Below are 25,733 nucleotides of genomic sequence, written 5' to 3'. Positions count from 1 at the left end.
CCAATACTCACTGACCTGAATAGAGCCTGAACGCATCATAATGTAAATCAATGGCACATCTCGTGTTGAAATCGGCAGGGAAAATGCTAGTTAATGTTGGCTGTTAGCAGCTGTTAAGCAGCACAGTCCTGCAAGGAGCTAACAGCTAACATTAGCTTGCTTCCGTCCTGCTGATTTCAACACAGATTTGCTGTTCGGATGTAGCATTATCAGGGAAAAAATAGGGGGCCTCCCCTGGACGTATTGATAGAGGTTACCGCGTCCAAGACACTTTTTCTCTGGACGCCGTAGTGCTCCAACCCTGATGGTACTATAGAAAAATAAGTACCGTTGCGTTTTCAGAAGTTTGGCATTAACTTGGTTCCAAGGTATCAGTTCTTGTGACATCCCTAGTTGTGATGTCACAACTATACAGTCTCGGGCAGAAGTGTTACTAAACTCCCTGGCTGCAGTGACGCTGTGAAGACGGTGACAGCACAGAGACCGGAAAACACTGACCAATCAGAGCAAACTGGGCTTTTTCCAGAGGGAGGCTGAAAGAGACAAGCGCTAAAACGGAGCGTTTCAGACAGAGGGGGAATACAAGTACATACAAGTACAGTATATTCAGACAGACGGGATGAGAACAATAATGTGTTTTTTGAACATTAAGCATGTAAACATGTTCTAGTAGAAACCCAAAATACAAGTATGAACCTGAAATGAGCAGGATATGTCCCCTTTAAGAGTATAAACTGGTAATAGTTTATTAGGATACTCCAGTTATAGTTAGTTACCATGGTATTGAATTGGGTATCGAGAATCGTGGAATTCCCCTGGTATTGGTATTGACTATTACATTTCTGGTATAGTGACATCCCTAATACCAATGCTGATACTCAACTACAGCTGGATTTTAGTCCCCATGGCTCACTTGACAATATATTCAACAAAGTCCTACTTCCATTTGGTGCATCTATCCAGACTATGGACTTTCAGGGAATTTTTCTGTGTATGAGCAATTTTGGGAACTCTCAACATTTCTATTATTATACCTATCATTTCCCTCATGCAGGAAATTCCTTTACCAAAGCAGACACATGTTAATATCCTGACAGGTCAGATCATTTTCTTATGAAAGACAAAGGCCTGGTTGGTAATAGCTGCTGCTTCTCAGTCTGTCCTCGGTGCCAGACGTGGCACTCGACAGGTTAGCTGAGCTGATTACGTCATGGCAGAATAATTGTTTTGGTAGCAACATTGCGAGCTGACATCATAGCTGGGGCGCGTAGCATCATGTGCCTCGCTCACAGAAATAGCACGGCTGTGAGGCCTCGCTGAATTTGGGTTGTTAAAGGAGCCAGAGGAGCTTTTAACAAATCATGTGTATGATGTTGACCGCATGTGATTGTGACAGATTAGGCTTGTGAGGTTTAGCAGAAGGTTGAGTCAGTTTTTAGCAGCGCATTGATGAAGAAAATATTTAGTTAATAGAGACAAAGATGGATTCATTAAGGCATAGTTGTAAGAAATTGTATTTTTCTTGTAAACACAGCTTCGCAGATCATTTCAGTTGAAGAAAGTTTTATTTCAACCATCAAAGTTGAGCGTGTTTTGAAGTGTGTGTGTGTGTGTGTGTGTGTGTGTGTGTGTGTGTGTGTCTCCTGGTGGGTACCCTCGGGTCAGAGTTTGGCACGTACAAACGTACAAAAGAATATGAAAGTCACAGAACACAAAGCCAGTTTGTGCTTTGTTGACAGCACAAGTTGGGAAAATACTTTCTGTTGATGTGCTCAAATTTTTTGGTGCGACATGCACCTACAAACATACCCCATTACTTTGGTTTATTGCTTCTGTTTCCATAAACTTCCCGGCTTTTGTATCCACATAAAGGTCAGTGTTGCTTTAATGTGGCAATTAAACTGGAGGCTGAGATTATGCAGTGCTGTCTTTAATATATTACCTCATCTCAAAGGTGACGAGACATTTGCATTGTGCTCAGTGTGATCATGGTGCTATGATTGGAGGAGACAGGCTATTTCCATGTATAGATCTGAGCACAACAGCAATGGGAAGGAAATTTGGTTTCCTGTGCTGAATGCTGAATACTTCTCTGAGTGTCTCTGTCCTGTTGGCTGTCCAGGCTGTTCGCACAAGCCTCTGCCTTCCTTCCCCCTCCAGTACTTTAAAGTACGTAGGTGCCACCGTTGCCCCAATTATGGCTTATATCCTGTTATGCTACTATTTGCAGACGGTGAAGGAATTCCCATTTCCCACTGTCTTAGCCTTGCGCATTGAAGCTGTGAAAAAACACCTGGTGCCTAATCTGCTGTTAAGGCTATTTTTAACCTCTTTTGTCCATTGTTGTTCTTTATCGCCCCTAATCAAAGTCTGCGATCTCCTCAAGAGATACCAAGGTTGCGTCTCATGTCCTCCCAACCTTGACCTGTACACTCAGATCCCCGAAGAGATTCCTGGGAGACAAAATACAACTTATCTCGTCTGCGAGAGCCTTTCCCTGTTTCCCGGCTCCATTACAGACATTCCCATTGCACCAGGGATATTGGGCACTTTGTTTAGAAACCAAAGAAACAAAGGTTACAATGTCCACTTGGTAATGGTTATATGGTCGGTGGTGAGGGTCTGCTGGGGTTAAATTCTTCCCAGTGCTAATTTTGGATGAAAAGCTTGAGAATTCATATCTCTAGAGTAGTGACTCCTGTAGAGGGTGCCCTGAAGACCAGAGAAGGATGCCCATTTGTTCACCGGATTTTGTATTCATTATTCGTGCGATTTTATTTTATTTTGTTTTTAATGTGTCACTGCGTTAAAAAAAGCACCTTTTATCATAGTTTTCAAATATATGAAATAAGCAATAGTACGTATTAGGGGTGGGAAAAAAATGTGTTCCCCTATGTATCGCAATTTTTTTTTACAATTTTGAAATAATTCTTTTAATGCCAGAATCAGCATATTTGCTTGATTTGAGTCTATGTGGAGGTAGAAGGAAGTTACTGCTTTTATTGTTGTAGTCTGAGTAACCTGACGTCATATCCGTTCCGTATCTGTCAAAAACCAAAACAAACCGCAGCGAGCCGAAACGAGAAAGTATAAACCGTTGGAGGATGGATACGACCTGCACCCTCCCATGTTAAATCCAGCGTGGTAAGCACTACACATCCAGTAAAGGATGGAAACACTTTGGGTTTCACACATTGACAGGAAAAGCAGAGCTAGACATCACGGCTAAAGCTGCATGCTAACTCTGTCACGGACAGGAAACGTTATCGTATTGCGGTAACGTGCGGTCGAGCCGGCCGTCGCTCTCGTCTCCGTGGTCAAATCGGTCCAAGCTACAACTGTAGAGCACCATACTGACATACTAGTACTAGTATCTTCGTGCTAGCCTGAGCGCGAACCCGCTACAACATAAAAATCGCAAGTTGCGTTAATGCATTAAAGAAATTAAGAGCGTTAAAACAAATTCCTCCATCCTATTAGATGGAGGACCCGGGGACAACATCTTATCCGATGGGGGTCTGTGGTCTAATTTGTATCAGTTGGGATGTGAAAAAGTTTGGGAACCACTGCCATTAACTACCTTTGATTTACTCAGTGCTATGTGATTTTGAGACTAAATGTGTATATTGGAGTTTGTCAGTTGATTCAAGGGAAGGGTGAGAGGAGAGATGTATTCTGTGTTTAGTCTGCAGGGACGTTTCTGCGTAAACTCAGGTTGTCCTTGACTCCCAGACAGGTGTCTGCATTCTTGTGTAGCCTCAGCTGGTTTGACATCAATTATCAGTGAGTGCCTGCTGAAAAAACACAATCCAGGTTCATATTGTCCCATTATCTCTAGAGGAGAGCAGATGTTGCAGCATAAGTGGACAATGCATCAGGGTAATGTAGCCTGTCTTGTCACTTTGGCCTGGGCAGCAGAGAGACTGCGGCCGGGCCACCCACTCAGTGTTTCATCATGGGCAGTTTCTCAGTGGCACTGCCTCTGAGTGTGTTGGTGTGTGTCACACACTCCTAGGTAGTTACACAGGGGGACGAGTGCTGGCAGCTGCAGCTATTTTGGTAAAGTCTTTGTTGCTGCACTGCTGGGGGCCCTCAAGGTGGTCACACACTGACCCAAGAGTACAGCAGAAACTTGCCTCGCATTATAATCAGACTCCCTTATAAACAAGGACGACACAACACCAGAGGCCTGTACTACGAAGCAGGATTTTGCGTTTGCGAGGTAACTTCAGGGTTAACCCTTCAGGGTTTTCCGTCCTACGAAGGTGGATCACTTCTTACCGGGGTAGATCACCATGGTAACTGATGCTGAACAGCTAACCTGCTCCGGAGCAGGTTATGTTCCAGATAAGAGATCAACTCGTATGAAAGCACCGCCTACTGACCAATCACAGCTCAGTGCGGTGATTGTATGATAATATTACACACATATGAAGAAGTTTAAATCATAATCCAGACTAAAAACAACACAGTTTTTACAATGCAGGAAGGACAGCTGGCTGTATGCTGGGGGTGTTTACCACTTTGAATTATATTTTTATATTTATTTTTTTACTTGGTCTTGAGTCCGTTTCACACCGCCAGAGAGGAGGGTGAAACGGACTCAAGACCAAGTAAAAAAATAAATATAAAAATATAATTCAAAGAAAGAAGGTTGAAATAGTAATAGACGCCACTTTATAAACATAGTGTAAAAAGAAGAGTAATCCATTTATCTATTACTCTCCCAAAAGCTATTTATATTTAGACGACTATATCTGACTTTTGAGTATTCTGTTAAATTAATAAGTCTGTTAATTTACGCATTCATACATCAGGAGTTTTTTCTTTTGCCAGATGTTCTTCCTGCATTTGGGAGCTTCAACTGTGTTACTATTAGTCTGGATTAAGTGTTTAACTTCTTCGTATTTGTCTAATATAGTTTGCTTTTCCTTTGTAAAAAGTGCCGCTCTGCCTGTCTGTGGACTTGTCCATGTCTGTGATTGGTTATATGCTGCAGACACAGCCCCGTTCATGTGAACACGCTCATAACCAGACTGAGAAACTCTGGGTTGATTTACCGAGTTGATAACCAGCTTCGTAGGACCGCTTAGCGGGATCTCGTTTGTTAGAGTTAGTGAAGCCAGATAAGGAGAAGATACCCTGGGTATGTTGAACTGGCTTCGTAGTACAGACCTCTGGGCTGTGTTGTTGAAGGACATGTTTGGTTTTATCTGAATGGGCAGCCACTGATAAAAAGCCATTACCAAACAGTTAATTGTCAGTGCGACTGCATATTGTTCTGAAAGACTACAGCTGATTGGACTTCAACCTTGTTACTGCACCTTGCCCGATGATGCCACGCTCTGTTGTACCAATAACAAATGCGTTGCCTTGGAGAACTCGCCCGCGCCGCTCCTCTTTAGGAAAGAGATGTTTCATAGAAAGAGAGCGCGTGCGACTGTTTGAATGATCTCTTTTTCCTCAAGGACGGGCTTGTAACTGATACAGTTGTTTATTTTGTCGACCTTCATGATGATCTATGCCGCAGCAGAGGAGAATAGCTTAAATTGGAGAAAGGAAAAAAAATGGTTTGTTGTGTCACAAAACAAATACTGAATTAGAACTTGTGGTTATTGGCCGGGTATTCAGTCGTCCCGTGGTTTTCCCAGATCCGAGAGTTTATTTGGATAAAGCCCCACAGTTGATCAGCGGCTTCCTGGTTGAACACTAGAGAATATCTACGTCAGATAATACCTCTCCTGGGACTTGTTAAACTATTTTTCTCCTGTAGGACAATACATTCAGTATATGTGCTTCCTTTCAAAAGATATCACTCGTAATTTCACTCTCGATTGGTAAGAGGGGTATACTGTATCTTTGCAATGTTCCTGTCTGTTTGTACTCTTATACAGTGACTGCTTTGTTTCAGTCAGTGATCATCATAAAAGAGTGGAGAGTAATAATGAAGCCCTCTCTCTGGCTCTCACTCCCATTCTGACTCTGACAGAACAGCATATCTGCAGCTTTTGAAGTTAGTAGCAGATATTTCATTAGCTTTGATTAGTCACTATTCGTGGGAGGAGACCTCAGATGGTTCGGGTAGGGCAAGTTTCCTGTCAACTGTTTCCTGGCTGGACTTTGTAGACTTCAAATAGTTTTGCCTAGTTTGCAGCAGTAGTGCAGTGCCCATTCGGAGCTTGTGCCTGTCCGGAGCGGGCTGATTGCGTTATGGCTGCTTGTACCCGCCAATTGTGAAGTTGATTGGATGAACGGTTCTCGAGATATGCGAAGACAGACAGAAAACACTTAATAGATAGATGATGATGATGCTGCTGCAGCACCACCTATTGGCCAAAATGTGCTATGGTCACTCAGACATCATATCTACACATGTCCACCAAATGTGGTTCAGGAGATATGACATTTTGTGTAATTCAAGCCCTGCCCACAGCATTTGAGCTGAGTTTGAGGACCAGCTATAGCAAAACTGTTTCGAGACATCATCAATCCAAAAAGTATGTTTTTCTGGCTTGGTTCAGAGATGTTCCTTAGCAAATTTGGTGGCAATTGCTCAAAATTTGTAGGAGGAGCAAAAAATCAGATTTGGACAAAAGACGTCAAGACGCAAATGGGCGTGGCTTATATACAGTAGATAGAGTACCCACAAAATCCAGGGAAAAGAATTTTGTTTCTGAGACTTTAGATTCAAAATTTACAGTCCAAAACATAAAGTTTGTTGTTATAGCACCACCATCTGGTTAAATGCACCACATTCGACACTGCACTTCCGTGGGTCTTGAGCAATACATACGCCGAGTGTGAAGTAGATCAGATGAACGGTTCTAGAGATATGCCAAGACAGATAGGGAATACTTAATGGTTAGATGATGCTGCTGCAGCGCCACCTATTGACCAAGCGGCACCAAATTTGTCATGGCCAGTCACACATCATATCTACACATGTCCACCAAATGTGGTTGCAATAGCACAAAGCGTTCAGGAGACATGACATTTTGTGTAATTTAAGCCCTGCCCACCGCATTTGAGCCAACTTTGAGGGCCAGCTTTAACCAAACTGTACGTAACATCAAAAATGAGAAAAAGTACCTTTTCTGGCTTGGTCCAGAGATGTTCTGTACTAATTTTGGTGACAATTACTCAAAATTTGTAGGAGTAGCAGCAAAATATCAGATTTGGCAAATGGGCGTGGCCCATATGGATAGATTCATCTGGACCCACAAAATCCAGGGAAAAGAATTTAGTTTCTGAGACTTAGGGTTCAAAAGTTACAGGTCAAAACGTAAACGTTCATTGTAGAGTTCGACTGATAGTGGACTTTTAAAGGCCGATATAATAACGATAGTTTGGAGCAGGAAAAGCCGATAGCCGATTAATCAGCCGATATCTTCTTTACTTCTGCAGCAGCCTAGTCGGCTACTTTAGCATACCCCCTTTTAAATAAATCTGTTTTTTGTCACTCCGAATATAATTATTTGTAAGAGAATATCCTGAAGTGTGATCAGGTGGATTACATCATTGGAACATATTCTATTTATTTGTAATTTGGGATGAGCTGCTCTGCGGCTTACAATACGACTGGCCAGGACTACTTCTGTTGCACATCTCGTACATTGTTAAATGTTCATGCACATTCCCGGGGTAAGGAAGATCCTTAGTGTGCGATATCATTTCATGAATGGATGGTTACGTGGCTGGATTATTTGCAAAATGAATTGGTAAATTAAAGTAACAGTTGAATGATTTGTTCCTCACTGTCTGCCTGTCTTGTATCTGGGACAAAGACCTGATAGTGTTGAATTATATATTTGAGAGATAACTTTATTTCTCCCCCTCTACCTTGACCTTGTGTATGGAGCCTCCATGCAAAACGGTGATGACTGGTGGCGGCTGTGCAGCCATCAGCCACAATAAGAGCCCAGTTCGGCCAATTAATCGGCCAAAGCGATTAATCAGTCTACCTCTAGTTCATTGTTATAGCCTCACGATCTGGCCAAATTGCACCACATACGACACCGCACTCCCCCGGGTCCTGAGCAATTTACCCGCCAGGTGTGAAGTAGATCAGATGAACGGTTGTTGAGATATGCAGATAACATGCAGAAGGACAGACAGACAGCAGCAGTTACAGTCAGTCTGAAAGCAAAACTCTACACCAACTTTTTCTTAATCTCCTCTCCTCTGAAAGACATGCCACAGCTCCAGTAATGATGTATTAGGAGCCATGTGTTTCTTTTTTTTGTATACGCAGCTGTAAAACAGCTGGATCCAGCACACCCACTTGATTATGAAGGAGCTGTTGTTTACTGCTGTCTGTCGAGGTTTAAGGAGTGGACTCTTTCAGAATCCAGATTGGAGTGTGAAAATCGGTCTTGTCAGCACAGTAAATGATAAAAAAAAAATAAACATTTTGTCAAATCTGTATTTATCCACAAGATAACATTGTCCCCGTTTTATTGAAAGACAGTGAACAGATTCACGGACAACTTTACACAAGGATCCCTCTCTTGAAAGCCATCTTTGTCTCAGAGCGACCGAGAGGCCTCTTCAGCTGACATTTCCGAGCATGCCCCACGGTGCAACTGCATCCAAAGCAGTGGAAGAATGAATGAGTCACCACAAAACAGAACATGGTCATTGTTGCCCACGCCAGGGCTGAGGGCTCAACTTTTTGGTAAAAAAATGGTTATAATGGTGCTCAGTTCTTTCCATTTAGGAGGGAAAACAGGAAGCAGCTCCTCCCTGCGTCTCTCCAAAGCCCCAGGGTGTGTGTGTGTGTGTGTGTGTGTGTGTGTGTGTGTGTGTGTGTGTGTGTGTGTGTGTGTGTGTGTGTGTGTGTGCGTGTGCGTGTGCGTGTGTCGGAGACAGCAGACTTGTGAAGAGTGGCGCATGGGAGCATGTGTTTGGTTCGCAGGATATCCTCTTTGTTCTGTTGGACCGGAGAGAAGTCATTTAGGAAGAGATGCCCTCTGATCTCTCCTCCTTGACGCTGTCATGCGAGCACACTTCCTCGTGTGTTTCCAGACAGATGCTGGTTGAACTCATTAGTCAACAAAAACCACAAGATCCATTGTCCCACTGACTATCCACAACATGGGGATGGTAATGATGGTAATGATGGTAATGATTAGTGGGACAGCTGATCGCAAGAAATTGATGCTGACACTACAAGCTTCTCGTAGAATTGTGATGTCAACTTTATTTTCCCTTCCTGCTGTTGCTGTTTTTATTATGTGTATTTCACATAATTCCATGCAGATCAGTATTTTCCATTTGCCAACTATGTGTATTTCAAGTGGTTCTGTTACAGCTAGGGCTGTCAAAGTTAATGTGATAACGCATTAACGCAAATTTGTTTTAACACCACTCATTTCTTTAACGCATTAAGGCACCTAGCGATTTTTAAGGTTGTAGCGGGCTCAGTTTTAAAGCTGGAGTGAAGATATAGATGGCCTCATATGAAACTAAAAAACCTAAAGAGTCCATCGGTACCAACCATGTCATACTAGCTTTTTGCAAAGGAGGTTAAATAACGCTCCAAACTTAAAAGAAACTAGCATGGCCATTTCAAAGGGGTCCCTTGACCTCTGACCTCCAGATATGTGAATGAAAATGGGTTCTATGGGTACCCATGAGTCTCCCCTTAAAAGACATGCACACTTTATGATAATCACATGCAGTTTGAGGCAAGTCATAGTCAAGTCAGCACACTGACACAGACAGCTTGAGTTTGCCATGTTAGGTTTGGGGCATATTTTTTTACATCTGTCATTGTTTTGTGTTGTTAATTGATTCCAATAATAAATATATACATACATTTGCATGAAGCAGCATATTTGCCCACTCCCATGTTGATAAGAGTTTTAAATACTTGACAAATCTCCCTTTAAGGTACATTTTGAACAGATAAAAAATGTCCAATTAATTTATGATTAATGGTGATTAAATATTGAATCGATTGACAGCCCTAGTTACAACTCTTACGGCAATTCACTTTCTGATTGTCACTTTATATTTTCTCTCCTCGCTTCCAATCATTTCCTTTTCTAACTTCCCTGAAATGTTAACCTTTCTTCTGCACCTGCCTGGCTAACTTCTCCCCGGCCCTTGTGTCGCTTCTCTTGTTTGACCCTTGACCTTTGGCTCCTCTTTGTGCCCTATCGACCTTCGCGCCACGTCTCTCTTCCCCCCTTGTCTCTCGCTCCTTGCTCCTCGCCACCTCATTGCTCGCCATAGCACACTGGTTGGACTCTTCATATCTGGGGAACATACAGAGCCCAGTCGAACCAGATTACAGTAAGTCCTCAAACTCTTCCTTATTTCTGTTTTATATACTGCGGTTTCGCCCCCTTCCCTCGTCTTTGGCACACTCTCCCGTCACCTGCTCCGCTCAGTTATGCACTCTCATTTCCAAACACACTCTCAGATAACATTCCAAGGAAGACTCAGCTTGGGCATGCAGTGTTTCAGTCCAGCGAATCGGTTTTCCGAGTGTCTTGCAGGCGTCTCCCAGTGTTTTCTGATGCCAGTGGAAAATGACGAGGGTTGTTCCATCGAGTAATAGAGTTCATCCCATACGAGTGACAACACTTGCGTTCCAGCTGAGAACATCTTTGTGAAGATATGTTTGAATTACATTACTGTTCATCTCTTTGGACAGCCAACACAGTTTAATTTGAAAATTGCGTTTGGTAATTTCAACCTCGTGCAGATGGCTCGTCCCAACGATACGAACCAGCTGTTTCAGGGAATCACTGCAGCAGTAGTATGAAAATCTGCTTTGTTATACACAATGGTGGTTTTTGATGCTTACATAGCGAGCCGTGGGAGAGCGCGACGGGGCGATCCTAATAGTGAAGCCATAAAGTTATTCCCAAGAGCTCCCCGGAGGGCAATGAGTGGACTTGGAGACAGAGTTGTTTGGCTGGCCACCAGCAAAAGGGTTAAGTAGCAGGAGTCCTGTCTGCAAGAGTTAAGCTGAGAGAGAGGCAGCTGGCACATGAATATATTACACACACAGGGAAAGAGAAAGATTTAGAAGTAAACAGAGATGAGAGAGAGAAAGAGGAAAAACCCATGGAGGGGAAAAACCTACTATCGGTGTTCATCTTGTCAGCTATTTTAGATTTAGTCTTAAAATGAAAATGTTATTAGTTTTAGTCATTTTCATCCTTCAGAGTTTTAGTCTAGTTTTAGTTGACGACAACTCAAAATGTTTTAGTCTAGTTTAAGGCAGGGACACACCAACCCGACATCAGAGAACTAGCGGCGACGAAGGCTGCCTATTGCGTCGCATCATGTCGCCTTTGTTTTGGCCGACAAGTTGCACTCGAACGCACCGCAAAGACTAAAAGCGACAACCAATTAGCACGTACGCTCTGCGACTGCGTGAGATGTAATAACTCCACGCCAATAGGCAGCGGTAGTCTGTATTCATCATTCAAAAAAGGAAACCGGAAGACCGAGGACGGCTGATATACTGTACAAGCCATTGTTATGATATGTAAATGAAACAAAGCGGCGTTTGCTGAACATTTTCACACCGCTTAGCTTCATTCCAGATGACCACGTCGTGAAAATATCCGTGTATTGGAATGATCAGATGAGATGAAGATGAGAAATGAGAAGAGCCTTCTGTGTGTTTCCTCTTGACTTTACTCGTGGGCTTGAATTCCTCACTTCCGTTTCTTCTTCTCGTGCACTGATTTCGTTTAAACTGAACCACCAATCAGAGTGATTTCTCCCACCAACGGGCGCTGCCACCGATTCAATACGCTGAATCGGCCGAAAAAAACTCCAACACGGGCAGAATAGAGCCGACGGTGCGGGACACACCGACAAACTAGGACGACAGACGCTCACCGACAGCCCCAAACTGTCCGACCGCTGACTGTTGGCTTGGTCGTCTGGGCCTTTAGTCAAAATATTTTCTCTCAATTTTGTCAGCTATTTTTTTTCTTTACTCTCAGTCCTGTTTAGTAATCAGATTATATTGAACATTTCTGTCATTTTTGTCAAACCTTTTTCATATCAAGTTTTATTTTATCATTATCTGATGAATTCACAGGTTGAATGATGAAGAATGCAGCTTTAGTCAGTTCGAGTCGTCCTGACCGAGCTAATTAATGATGCACCGGTCAGTCACACCTACCGGTCTGTTATGAGACAATCTGCCCGGCAAATGTGTAAAAATATGCGTTACTCAACCACTTGAACTCAACCTGATCCGTGAATCGACAACTTAATGCATTACGATAGCGTGTTTGCCAGGACTGAGGTGTGAGACAAGAAAGACAAAGACGGACTGAGTGTCACCGCCGTACCGCCGTACCGTCGTACCGCCGCACCGTCGTACCGCCGCACCGTCGTACCATCGTACCGTCGTACCGCCATACCGCCATTGTGACAGAAGGTGACAAAAATAAAGAGAAATTTTGGTAAAGTTTTTTATTTTTTAAACTACATTATAGTCTTGTCTCTTTTCGTTAACGATATTGCATGTTTGATATCGTCACCGTTAGTGTTTAATGACGTCGGTACTGTCTCGTCATCATCTCGTCTTAGTCATGGGACAAAAAGGTCGTTGACAAACGTATTTGTGTTCGTCGTAGTTTTCATTGACAAAATGAACACCGCGAACCAACGATTAAAGATTTCTGATTGGCTAGCCAAGGCTGTGTGGTTGAGGCCTTGTTCTTATATATTCTGTCTCTAAATGGCTCGGGTGGTGCTGGGCCGGTGCCGTGGGTGCAGCCTTGGGGGTCAAAGGTCAAGCCCAAAGCGGCTGGGCTTTAAAGGACAGGCTGGGCTCACTGCTCAATCAAGTCTTTGTCTTGTGCATAGGCCTCTATGTGTTCAGAGGGGGCCCGTCGTACAAAGCCCCCACAGTTCTACTGAACAGCTTTAATAGCTAAATAAGTTTGTGAATTAAGAGTGTGGAATGTTACTTTTCCACTTTTTTTTCATTCGTCCCATCATGTCTGCACTCTTTACAGTTTCTTGATGGTAGCGGTGCTTGACGAGGGGATTCCCCCCCGCTGGAAACTGTGAGTGATGCACAAGAGAATGGGTCTCAGAGTAAAAGAGCCGCTCGTTAGCAGCGAGGCACAACCCGCCAGTCTAATCAAAGGATCTCAGGCGGCGGCGGTTCCACACTCGCCAATCGGTAACGTCAAAGCGGCAAGCTCAGAGAGAGTTCACGTTGACCCGGCGGCGAATACCCGCTCAAGTGATTAGATTATATGCGGGTCAAATGAGGCGCTTTGATGCCTAACTTTGATGTTGCCTGTCCACATCCAGGCCCAACAATGACTCCTCTTAGTCTGACAGTAACAGCCTGCAAAGCGAGCACTCGGGCGTCCTGCCAGGCTGTGCGAAAGCTGTTGTTACATGTTCACCTCACTGTGTTTTCACAGGCAGCAGTGCTTGGTTTACTTTGTCATAAATGTGGCTTTTCCTCACCAGGAACGGGATGTCTTGTAGTGCCAATGCCGTGTGTAAGAAAAGCAAATTCAGCCGCTGTTTAGCAGCCAAAGCTCAGGCAGTGGAGCATAAGGCAGGCAGCATGGCTCCCCATCGGCCTTTAACACAGAAAGCACACAGTGTGACACACAACATCTTTGACTTTTAATTAAGTAGCTCCCGGTAAGCATGATAAATGTCTGATGACAGTGGCCACATGTCTCGTGATTATCCAAGGAGAAAGGAAAGAGAGGAAGCGATACACACCAAAAGTGTTGGTATTTTCACTGCACGCTGTATGTGTGTGCAGATTTATTGTTTTGCACATATTTGGGCATGTATGTTTGTACTGGAGGCTCAGGAGATGCCTACTTAGAACACAACTCTTTGCTCTCGGCATGGCAAGTAGCATCTGACTGCAAGAAACAGTCCAAATATTGACTTCCTCCCTAAACCCACACTGGCAGTCTGAAATCAGAGGCTGGCAGGCCCGTCCTAGCAGAGTGTTGGCAGCCGTGTGAGAACGGGGCACCCTGCGGGCCGGGGCTATTTTAAGTTTCATGGGCTAAGCCTGCGACATTGGAATTATGATAATACAGACAACGTTTTTGTTGATAATGAGTTATATAATAGCTTATAATATAAGAACACATAATAACGTAATATAGCTCATCATGATGTTTTATACAGGTAGTTGTATTTAGAATTTGACAGTGTTTCAAAAGTTGATCTATAACTGGAGTGGAAAAATTGATCAGATGAATTTATCCTTTTTTTTGTTTTGGGATGTCAAAAGTACGACTGCCCCCTCTTAGTCAACTAATCGGTCGTTTTGGTCGTAGTCGACTGAGAATTCTTTAGTCAATTAGTCGTTTTTTATGCTTTTTTCATGCTGATTGACTTATTTCCAAGAAAGTTATGAGCACATCTCTGGCAAACAGGATTTAAAGTGGTGCTTTTGTGTGATTCTTTGTGGGAAAATTTTTTTTTTACAGATCTGTCGATTAACCTCTTGCTATTCTCTCCTCTTTTTTTAGAGGGGTAGGGGTGGGGGACAGGGAATGTTCAGGGGTAGATAAAAAGTTAACCGTAGATGTCTAATAGAAGTAGTGTACATCATCTGAAAGCATGGGAACCCAAAGATTAATTTGATATGCAGCTCACTGAAGTTACCCAATTTAGATAATTCTAAGACTGTTTAGGGACCCCAGTATGCAAAAATATTCAAACACACCATTTTAGATTAGGTGAAAATAACTTATTTGTACTGCATGCAAGAGACTGCATAGTTTTTGCCCCAAACTGCAAGTGATTATCATAATGTGCGCATGTCTGTAAAGGGGAGACTCGTGGGTCCCGTAGAACCCATTTACATTCACATATCTGGAGGTCAGGTGTCAAGGGACCCCTTCAAAAATCGCCATGCTAATTTTTTCTTCGGTCGATGACAGCCCTAGTTCAAATCATAATGCTCAAAAGTCAACACACATTTGGGATCAATTGCTCCCATAACATGCCAAGCTTTATATGCGAGAAGATGTGTGCCATAGAAAGTGTTAGTAGCACTATTACTGTATGAACCTTTCATTCATTTATTTTATTAGGTGTTATCCTATAAAACTGGTTGCTTACCAATGCATTGAAGTCAAAATGACATCATCATACATTGCATAAAAACTCTCTTTTATGGTCTGTCTTCACCCACATATGTGGCAGATGGGTGCTTTTTTGTATGCAGGGCAATATGAGTGTTAGAAGACAATTCTACTGTCAGTGTACAAGAAGAAATTGAACTTTGTCTTTTTCCCATTTTGTCAGAGTGATTAGAGAGAGTTTGTCCACCATTTTCACACCACTCTCTCACCACTTAGCTTCATTCCAGATGTTCATGTCGTTGTGAAAATATCCGTGTGTTGGAATGATGAGATGAGATGAAGATGAAAAATGAGAAGAGCCTTCTGCGTTTTTCCTCTTGACTTAACTCGTTGGCTTGCTTTCCTCACTTCGTTTCTCTTCTCGTGCACTGACTGGTTTAAGCTGAACAGCCAATCAGAGTGATTCCTCTCACAGACGAGCTCCTCCGCAGATTCAACACGCTGAATCGGCCGAAAAACCTCCAACAAGGGCAGACTAGAGCCGACGATGCAGGACACACCGCAAAAACTAAGCCAACAGACGCTCACCGACATCCCCAAACTGTCCGACGGTTGACTGCCGGCTTGGAATGTCGAGGCCTTTAGTGATTTTCTGGGTTCAGTGCCTTACTCAAGGACACTTTAGCAGAGTCAATGGACTCAGCAGTAGATGTTAAACCAACCAGCTGCTTTTAAGGGGTTGAAAGTGAAAGGTAAAACAAAGGGAACTAGTTGCAGCTTGTCTGATTCATGCCGGAGTGCCTTATGTTCAACCAATTGACCTCTATGTTTGATGACCAGCTAACGCAGCCTCTCTGCAGAGTCTCAACAGTGATATGATCCCAGCTGCAGACTTGACTTGGTACATGTGGAGGGAATGTCGAGGCCCCCTTCCCCAGTCATCCACAGAGGATTTTCTTCTTCCTCTGCAGCCACTGGCACAGTTATGACGGTGACTCAAACTACCACTTACCGTCCAACTCTCTGATATCATCAGCGTTCAATCAGGAGATCTAGTGCAAACTCGCGGCCTTGCTATTTTGTGTTTGAATGTTTGCATTGATTAGGTTTCAGACAGTGTAGTCAGTTCTGCCTTTGCAACAAAGTGGCTTTAACAGCATCTGTCTGCCACGATTTGTGAGTATGTTATGCGTCTCCATGACCCACAGGAAGACCCACACAGAGAAGAAGATACTTTCATTTCATGGTTCTTTTTCAGTATTTGGGGGCAGAGTGTGCCTGTATCAGCATGTGCCTCTTGTTGGGGCCGATGTTTGGTGCAACACTGCAGTCGTCGGTTTTAGCGCAGACCCGACCACAACTGAGATATGGAAATAGACGCCATAATTTGTATGTGGCTCTCATTTAAGCCACAGTCACGCTCTTCAGTTTTTGCCTTTCTGAAACATTCAACCAAAGTTCCCTGAGGGGAATACTTCCCAAACGGTATCCCGTATCACATTGTCTTTAATAAACGTAACCGCTTAATCTTGGATCTGGCTTATGATATCTAAACTCTGCAACAGATGGACATTAATGCTGAGCCTGCGGTCGTTGTGTGCTATTGTGCGGTCTAGCTGACAGATTCTCCTCGCCTCTGTGTGTTTCCAGTTTATTACAGAGCTCTCGTCAACTTCACCGACTCCCTGGTCTACGGCCCCGAGCTCGAGGACATCTTCTCTTCAGCCTTTAATGAGATCTCTGAGGCAGTGGTGGACACGGTACGTCATACTCTCACAGGATAAACTAACAGCAGTCATGTACAGTACAGTACGCCGCTAAGGCTACCTTATAAGGTTCAAGCATGTTATTTATGACTTTGCTGATTTTAGTATGTGTGCCCTTATGTCTGAAAATAAGGCCCAGGCTTGTATGTTTCAACTTAACCGAGTCTGGTTTTCCCTTCGCAGCTGGAGTCGGAGTACAACCGGATTCCAGGTGTCCAGACAGTCAACGTGGTCCTCATTAAGTAAGAGCACCAATCTTTTAAATCATTCCTTGTGACACACAAAGTAGATACCCTGCAGCTGTGTGCTGCTGCTGCTGCTGCTGCTGCCTGGGTGTCTCACTCTGGCATAATTCATCAGCAGTTAGTAATTCCTCTAAACGACGTCCAAAGAGAAACTTTACCTCTAAAGAGCTTTCCTGTTTACCCCTTTACCATTCCGCCCTGTTTTTTAGACAGGTAGTGGGGGGGACAGGGGATGTTCAGGGGTAGATAAAAAGTCAACAGATGTCACATAGACGCGGTGTACATCATCTGAAAGCTGGCAACCTGAAGGTTAATTTGAGCACTGTGTCAAGTTGCTCTAGTCATAAATAAGAAATAAACAAATAATAATACTCAATTATAATTATTATCCATCCATCCACTATCGGTAACCTTAGCTTAGCCTATCCCATTTGGGGTTGCAGGGGGGTAGAGCCGATCCCGGACATTGGGGCGAAGGCAGGGTACACCCTGGACTGGTCTCCAGACTATCACAGGGCTGACCCATAGAGACAGACACCACATTCACACTCACATTCACATCTACAGGACATTTAGAGTCAACTATGAACCTGCATGTCTTTGGACTGTGGGAGGAAGCCGGAGAAAACCCACACTAACACAGGGAGATGCAAACGCCACACAGAAGGGCCCCAAGCCAGATTTGAACCTGCGACTAATAATTATTAGAATAGATAGTAATATATGATCATTATAAATTATTAAATTAAATTAAGTATATGATGGTCATTCACATGCTCTATTATGTTGCATAAATTGTTGCAGCAACTTTGGGGTTGATACCATTTGTTACACAGATTTGGTGCTAAATGTAACCTTTTTTTACCACTGGAGAAATGATAAAATGATAATAATCCCTCCAAAATACCACATTAAGACACCAAGACCTTGAAGAACACCATAGAAAAAGCCATGCTGTGATTTGGGATCAAAAACTTTTGACATTTGGAGAATTTGTCGACAATTGGATGGCAAGCACTCAGAAACCCCACTATTATCAATCTAGCTAGGAAAGCCATCCATCCTCTGAATGCTCTAGGTCTCTAGTTTGATCCATCCACCCTCTGAATGCTCTAGGTCTCTAGTCTGATCCATCCATCCTCTGAATGCTCTAGGTCTCTAGTCTGATCCATCCATCCTCTGAATGCTCTAGGTCTTTAGTTTGATCCATCCATCCTCTGAATGCTCTAGGTCTCTAGTTTGATCCATCCATCCTCTGAATGCTCTAGGTCTCTAGTTTGATCCATCCATCCTCTGAGTGCTCTAGGTCTCTAGTTTGATCCATCCATCCTCTGAATGCTCTAGGTCTCTAGTTTGATCCATCCATCCTCTGAGTGCTCTAGGTCTCTAGTTTGATCCATCCATCCTCTGAATGCTCTAGGTCTCTACTTTATGGCTGTAAAGTTTCATGAGGCTGTGATTATCCTAGAGGTCAACGCAGGTCATTTTATACAGTGAGGTCAAGTTTTAAAAAATGGTCTCACCCCAATGAAATTTCTCCTATGTCTCCTAACATCATCACACATGAATACAGTTGGGCTCATTGGATCCACAAGAGTCTCAGCTTTACAATGATACCTAATTTATGTAATTCAAGACTGTTTAGGGACGCAATGATGCAGAAATATTCAAATACATTATTTAAGAATAGGTGAAATAACATATTTATACTGCATTCAAAAAACTGCATGTGATTATCATAAAGTGGGCATGTCTGTAAAGGGGAGACTCGTGGGTACCCAGAGAATCCATTTACATTCACATATCTGGAGGTCAGAGGTCACGGGACCCCTTTTAAAATGTCCATGCCAGTTTTTCCTCGCCAAAATTTAGCGTAACTTCGTAGCGTTATTTAGCCTCCTTCCCGACAAGCTAGCATGACATAGTTGGTACCGATGGATTCCTTAGATTAGATCTAGTTGCATTTGATTCCAGTATTTTCACTATAGCTTAAAAACTGTGCCTGGTACAACCTCTGAAAGACAGAATAGCGTCCGGACCTGTGTTAAGGGGTTGGCCTGCTGAGCACTCCACAGTCTGTAGCCTCACCAGGCCTTTCTTGCTCATTGCAGGAAGATGATACGAGAGGATGGCGTTGACGTGTTTGTTGAGTTGGATGTGGGCTCCGACTACAATAGCAACGACGAACAGATCCGCAGCGTGCTGTACAACGTGGTGAAGGAGGGAGCCATTGCTTCCTACGTCACATCAGTCCAGGGCTTTCAGTTCAGACGGCTCGGGGAAGGTAAGACCTCGACAAAGAGGAGCACCGCTTAACACGGTCGTGAAGTGACTCTGGAGAGTGAATGTTTGCTGTATGTTTGCAGCGAATTGAGGTCCACCAGAGCGGTGGGCAGTGCTCTTAACATTTCCCTCTGGTTTCTAGCTCAACCTCTGCCTCCAGTGGAGCCTATAGCGGCGCCAGGTTTGTACTGTGCCATGCCCTGTGCATGGCGACTGAGCCGACTGTGCTGTAGAAGCTGTAGGATGACTGTAGTGCCTATTAGAAAGAACAGTCGAGCATTTCCCTCCTTTATGATGTTGAAACTTTACGATGACCTTTACCTTGACACGTACAAGCAATGGTCACGTTGTTTGAGGAATGTTTTGCATGGATCACCAATATAAAATAGACTTCTGAGTGTCCCTAAAGTCCAGTAGCGCATAGTGAATAAGAAGGACCTTTGCATGGCATGAGTTTGATGCTGCTGTTCACTGCAATCTAAACCAGCTTTAGATTTACGCAAATTCCACCAATTCTGTACACAGGCATGCTAACTGATAGAGGGGAATGGTAACGTTATCTTTAATGTCTGTACGAGGAGAAGACAGGGTTCCATCCATCTGTCTCCCTATCTGTGTGTGTGTGTGTGTGTGTGTGTGTCTGTGTGTCTGTCTTGTCTAGTGTGGTTTAGTCTAATCTAGTCTGTGTGTCTAATCTAGTTTGTCCATTCTAGTCTGTGTGTCTAGTCTAGTTTGTCTATCTGGTTTGTGTATCCAGTGTAGTCTGTCTAATCTAGTCTGTGTGTCTAATCTGGAAATGTCTTTAATATAATCTTGTGTGTATAGTCTATTATGTCTAGTCAAGTCGGTCTAGTCTAGTGTGTCTGTGTTTAATCTAGTCTAATCTGTCAAGTCTAGTCTGTGTTTAATCTAGTCTAATCTGTCTAGTCTAGTTTGTCCTTGAAAGTGTCCTTGAGCACCTTGAAGCACACCCGCCCGCTGTAGTAACCTGGTGGCTGAGACGCCCAGGACGCTGTTGTGTTTCACTTCACGTTGTTTTCTTTGTGCTGTGATATGACATTAGTGTGTATGACATGTATTGGCTGTACCGAAGCCTTGGCTTGCATGTATTTGATCCTTTAACACTGCCCCCCCCTCCCCTCCTTCCCTCTGCATCTCTCTTAGTAACCCCCGGCATCAGACCCTGCATGGCAGATGAGCACAGGTGTGGTGATGGGACATGCATCGTGATGGAATACCTGTGTGACAACAGACCCGACTGCAGAGACATGAGTGATGAGACCAATTGTGGTGAGTGGCTTCAGCTGGACTGGCCAGCCAGTTGTAACGCTGTCGGCTGTAGCATGGACTACTGGCTGGATGTGAGACGCATTCACTCACGGTAACAGCTCCAAGTCACCACTTTGTACGTTTGCCAAGTTTAATCAGAGATTTGTTTTAGACATAAAGCGGCCGACTCCTCCAGTCTTCACCACCCCGGCCACCACAACCACCACCATCAAGAAGCCCCCGCGGCCACCCGCCCCGCCTGGACCTTGCAGAGCGGATCAGGCCACATGCCAGAGCGGAGAGTGCATCCCCAGAGACTACATCTGTGACGGAGAGAGGGACTGCTCGGACGGAAGCGACGAGTTAAGATGTGGTAAGCGACGCGGCCTTGTGCATGCGCATGCTCTCAGACGACAACATACGCTCTAATTATCCTGTATCTTTTCACAGGAACTCCATCTCCCTGTGAACCCAACGAGTTCAAATGTAAAAATGGTCGCTGTGCCCTCAAGCTCTGGCGTTGTGATGGAGACAACGACTGTGAGGATAACTCGGATGAAACAGACTGCCGTAAGTCTGCATTTCTTTTGGGAGTCATTAAAGGGATAGTTCGGGTGTCTTGAAGTGGGGTTGTATGAGGTACTTATCCGTAGTCTACCTACAGTAGATGACTGTCGGCACGCCCCAGTATGGAGAAGCAGACAGGAGTTACCGCACGAAAGCAAAGCAATGTACTGCTGTGGACGGGGCCGGCAGCAAAACGTATTTTAGCCACCTAAAAGAAAGGCTCACCTAAAAAAATCAATATCAGTTTAAGTGTACGCTATATTTAGAATATTTTCACCGCTTAACCTTGGCGTCAGACAGCCCTTTCCAACAGGGAACTGAAGCCTATGCTTTGCCAAAGCAACCAGACTCCATTGAAATTTGTTTTAATTTGATCTTGCAGAAGACGGGGGTTGCTGGTCTACCGCTGCCTCGTTCGGTTAGTTTGTTTGTGTTATTGTGTGACTTTGTTGTTTTAAGGGGTTTGTTCAGATTCACCAAAGTCACACAATAGATCAAACAAACTAACGAATGGAGGCAGCGGTAGACCATCAACCCCCGTGTTCTGCAAGGTAAAATTACAGTTTTTTTTCAATGGAGTCTGGTGGCTTTCACAAGAGAGCATAGATGGATGCAGCAGCTTGGGTTCCCCGTCGGAAAGGGCTGTCTGACGCCAAGGTAAAGCGGTGAAAATATTCTTAATATAACATACACTTAAACTGATATTGATTATTTTAGGTGAGCCTTTCTTTTAGGTGTCTAAAATACATTTTGCTGCCGGCCCCGTCCACAGCAGTACATTGCTTTGCTTCCATGTGGTAACTCCTGTCTGTTTCTCCAAACTGGGGGCGTGCCGACCATCATCTACTGTAGGTAATACACTGACTACGGATAAGTACCTCATACAACCCCACTCAAAACACCCAAACTATCCCTTTAATGATCTGCTTTGAAGGGATGGGTCAATGTTCTCTTTCTTATTAAGAGTTAGACTACTACTTACAGGTCACTGAAAGTTGCTCTAAATCTCCATTTTGTCTAAACTACAGCCACCAAGGGTCCTGGCGACAGGTGTGCTCCTGAGCAGTTTGAATGCCTGAGCGATCGCACCTGCATCCCGGCTAGTTACCAGTGTGATGACGAGCCCGACTGCCCTGACCGCTCTGATGAGTACGGCTGCAGTAAGTCTCACACCAACAGCTGTCTCTGCTCGTATCTGTCTTTCTCTCTCATGCACATTTTCTTGCACTCTCTCTCCATGCTTCTTTGACTCTCCTCTATAGTCACCCTCTGAGTCCCTTTGTACGCTGTGACTAATTTGCTGTGAACCAGACTCTTTTCACACACGTGTCGACAGAGACACAGAGCTTTTTGTTGAACCGTCCGTTCCTGAGAACTGAAAGGGAATTGTCCGTCCATGGCGGAGAATTGTGTTTCCTCTGACTTTCAGGCATTTATGAGCTTCACTGGATTGCCAAATTCCAGTCCCATGCCAGCCCTTTGGTACATGTGCATTTATTATGTGGTTAAAACTGTTCTCATCTTCATGACACTTTGCAGCCCCTCCCTCTGTGACAAGCCCGCCGGAAGAGTCCATTCAGGCAGCACGGGGGGCGACAGTGACGTTCACCTGTCAGGCCGTCGGAGTGCCGACACCCATCATCACCTGGAGACTCAACTGGGGACACATTCCTCTCAGCGGCAGGTGGGTTTAATGAGAAATCCTCCTTCTGCACTGTAATCCAAACTAACTCACTTTGACAACATCACAGATTATTCAGGGTTTATGGGAAATGTTGTCCAAATGATTTTGAATATCTTTGGAACTGATATACTCTGAATGTTAAAAATGGATTCTACTTTCCAAAAAGCATGTGTTGCTCTATTTGGAGAAGCTGTCTCAAACAGAACATCTGCATCTGGTGAAATCCAATCTTGCCTAATTGATCTGCAGCAGACCGTGAAGATTTGAAAATGACTATGAATTTGCCTTCTCTACACATTTCTCGCCTGACATATGATGACTGTCTTTTATTAAGACCTGTGATTCTAATTACTGAGATATTTGTGGTGCACTCCGATTCCAAAAGTTGCTGTATCAGAACGTTCATTCTGGGCGTAGGCAGCTGTGTGTGTGGTTTCATTTTATGGAGTTTGTGTAACAACATTTCTGCAGGCTGTTACAGCGAGAGTCAGAAACAGACGGGTTCCTATTATGTCTCTCCACTGAGTTTATTCTCTAAGAGCGATCATTTGTGCTGCGTTTCTGTGTTCCCCAGGATCTCCTCAACCAGCGAAAATGGCCGCGGCACTCTGACCATTCGTGATGTTAAGGAGGCGGATCAGGGAGCGTACACCTGCGAGGCCATCAACGCTAAAGGCCTTGTGTTTGGTATCCCTGACGGAGTGCTAACTCTCACATCCAATCCAAATCAAGGTACGGACACCTCACCTTTGCTGTGGGTTCACCGTCAGAAACACTACAGCTTTCACTATAAATTAATTCTAGTAACAATAAGAATTAGAGCTGTTAATCAATTCAAATATTTATTCGCGATTAATCGTCTGAGTATCCATAGTTAATTACGATTAATCGCACATTTTTTATCTGTTCAAAATGAACCTTAAAGGGAGATTCGTCAAGTATTTAATACTCTTATCATCATGGGAGTGGGCAAATATGCTGCTTTATGCAAATGTATGTATATATTTATTACTGGAAATCAGTTAACAACACAAAACAATGACAGATATTGTCCAGAAACCCTCACAGGTACTGCATTTAGCATAACAAATATGCTCAAATCATAACATGGCAAACTGCAGTGTCACAGCTGTCAGTGTGTCAGTGTGCTGACTTGACTATGACTTGCCCCAAACTGTATGTGATTATCATAAAGTGGGCATGTCTGTAAAGGGGAGACTCTTGGGTATCCATAGAACCCATTTACATTCACTGATCTGGAGGTCAGAGGTCAAGGGACCCCTTTGAAAATGGACATGCCAGTTTTTCCTCACCAAAATTTAGCGCAAGTTTGGAAAGTTATTTAACCTCAGGCTAGTATGACATGTTTGGTACCAATGTATTCATCAGATTTTCTAGTTTCATATGATACCATATGGTATCTTCACTCTAGCTTTAAAACTGAGCCCACTACAACCTTAAAAGTTCCATTAATGCGTTAAAGAAATCAGTGGCGTTAAAACAAGTTTGCGTTAACACGTTATTATCGTGTTAACTTTGACAGCCCTGATCAGAATATAAATGGACTCTTCTTGTTCTCTTTAGACAACTGTCCTGATGGTCACTTCCGTGTGGAGAGCCGCTGCGTGTCCTGCTTCTGTGCTGGAATCTCCAAGAACTGCAAGCGCACCGGTCGCTACCGCAACCAGATCAGCATTCGTTTCACCGAGGAGGAAAACTTCAAAGGCACTGAAGCTGTTGATGCTTATGAAACTGATAGAGAGCTAACAGCTTCACCTGAAATCCCTTTAAACGTTTGTGTAGTCGTAACATTTAGAACATGAAACATGCTGAGTGAATCTGTTATTCTTACCTCCAGGAGTGAATGTCACCTACCCGTCCAGACCAGGCACTCCTCCTCTCTCCTCAACTCAGCTCCTCGTTAACCCAGAGATGGAGGAGTTCCAGCTCGTCGACCTGTCGCGCCGTTTCCTCAACCTCGACTCATTCTGGATCCTGCCTCGCCAGTTTCTGGGCAACAAGGTAAGGACTAAAATTATTAACAGACTTTATTTTACTTAAAGGGATAGTTCGGGTGTTTTGAAGTGGGGTTGTATGAGTTATTTATCCATAGTCAGTGTATCACCTACAGTAGATGACGGTCAGCACGCCCCCAGCTTGGAGAAGCAGACAGGAGTTACCGTACGGAAGTAAAGCAATGTACTGCTGTGGACGGGGCCGGCAGCAAAATGTATTTTAGACACCTAAAAGAAAGGCTCACTTAAAAAATCTTGACTTTGGTGAATCTGAACTAACCAAAGTTACACAGTAACACAAACAAACTAACCGATCACGGCAGCGGTAGACCGGCAACTTCCCCGTCCACGGCAGTACATTGCTTTGGTTCTGTGCGGTAACTCCTGTCTGCTTCTTACAGTTACAGTTTCCATAGTTTGGAGAATATTTTTATTTAAATAATTATCACACTTAAGCATTAAAGCATTTAATCTGTTTTCAGATTGACTCCTATGGAGGATCCCTGAAGTTCAAGGTGCGGTACACGCTGGCCCGTGGACTGTCTGAGCCTGTGGAGAAGCCGGATGTGATACTGGTTGGAAATGGCCGCAGGCTTGTGTACCGCAGAGGCAGCCCCACCCCTGCCCAAGTGGTCAACCAGAGGGAGATCAAATTCACTGAAGTAGGTCTTTGACTAAGAAAGTGCAAATTCTGCACAATCCTGTGGTCAATTTGTGATGAAGACATGTAGTTTTTGCAAAAATACTAACATGTGGTAGAGGTTGTCTACAAATTCACAGTGAACACCAAATTTCACAATAACAACATTTTGACCAAATTTGACTTGCACTATAACATTCAAATCAAG

The 25,733-nt window shown here is 43.8% G+C and overlaps 1 protein-coding gene across 15 annotated transcripts in view; it reads left to right on the top strand.

Annotated features, from left to right (window-relative positions):
• Positions 1 to 25,733, top strand: part of hspg2 (heparan sulfate proteoglycan 2) — a 160,309-nt gene that overhangs the window by 60,811 nt on the left and 73,765 nt on the right. For 12 of the 15 annotated variants that reach the window (XM_074642440.1, XM_074642436.1, XM_074642452.1 and 9 more), the window contains 13 exons: positions 16,707 to 16,816; positions 17,006 to 17,064; positions 19,179 to 19,351; positions 19,493 to 19,531; positions 20,515 to 20,640; positions 20,792 to 20,992; positions 21,070 to 21,189; positions 22,215 to 22,346; positions 22,726 to 22,870; positions 23,445 to 23,602; positions 24,455 to 24,595; positions 24,729 to 24,892; positions 25,368 to 25,547. In XM_074642440.1, coding sequence (XP_074498541.1) covers positions 16,707 to 16,816; positions 17,006 to 17,064; positions 19,179 to 19,351; positions 19,493 to 19,531; positions 20,515 to 20,640; positions 20,792 to 20,992; positions 21,070 to 21,189; positions 22,215 to 22,346; positions 22,726 to 22,870; positions 23,445 to 23,602; positions 24,455 to 24,595; positions 24,729 to 24,892; positions 25,368 to 25,547 — 1,748 coding nt within the window. The remainder of the gene's footprint in view (positions 1 to 16,706; positions 16,817 to 17,005; positions 17,065 to 19,178; positions 19,352 to 19,492; positions 19,532 to 20,514; positions 20,641 to 20,791; positions 20,993 to 21,069; positions 21,190 to 22,214; positions 22,347 to 22,725; positions 22,871 to 23,444; positions 23,603 to 24,454; positions 24,596 to 24,728; positions 24,893 to 25,367; positions 25,548 to 25,733) is intronic. The other 3 variants (XM_074642451.1, XM_074642439.1, XM_074642450.1) reach the window with 2 other exon arrangements.

The sequence above is a fragment of the Sebastes fasciatus genome, chromosome 8 (assembly GCF_043250625.1).
Source record: "Sebastes fasciatus isolate fSebFas1 chromosome 8, fSebFas1.pri, whole genome shotgun sequence".
Lineage (NCBI taxonomy): Eukaryota > Metazoa > Chordata > Actinopteri > Perciformes > Sebastidae > Sebastes > Sebastes fasciatus.
The sequence above is the reverse complement of the archived record's forward strand: the minus strand, read 5'-3'. Positions and strand labels throughout refer to the sequence as shown.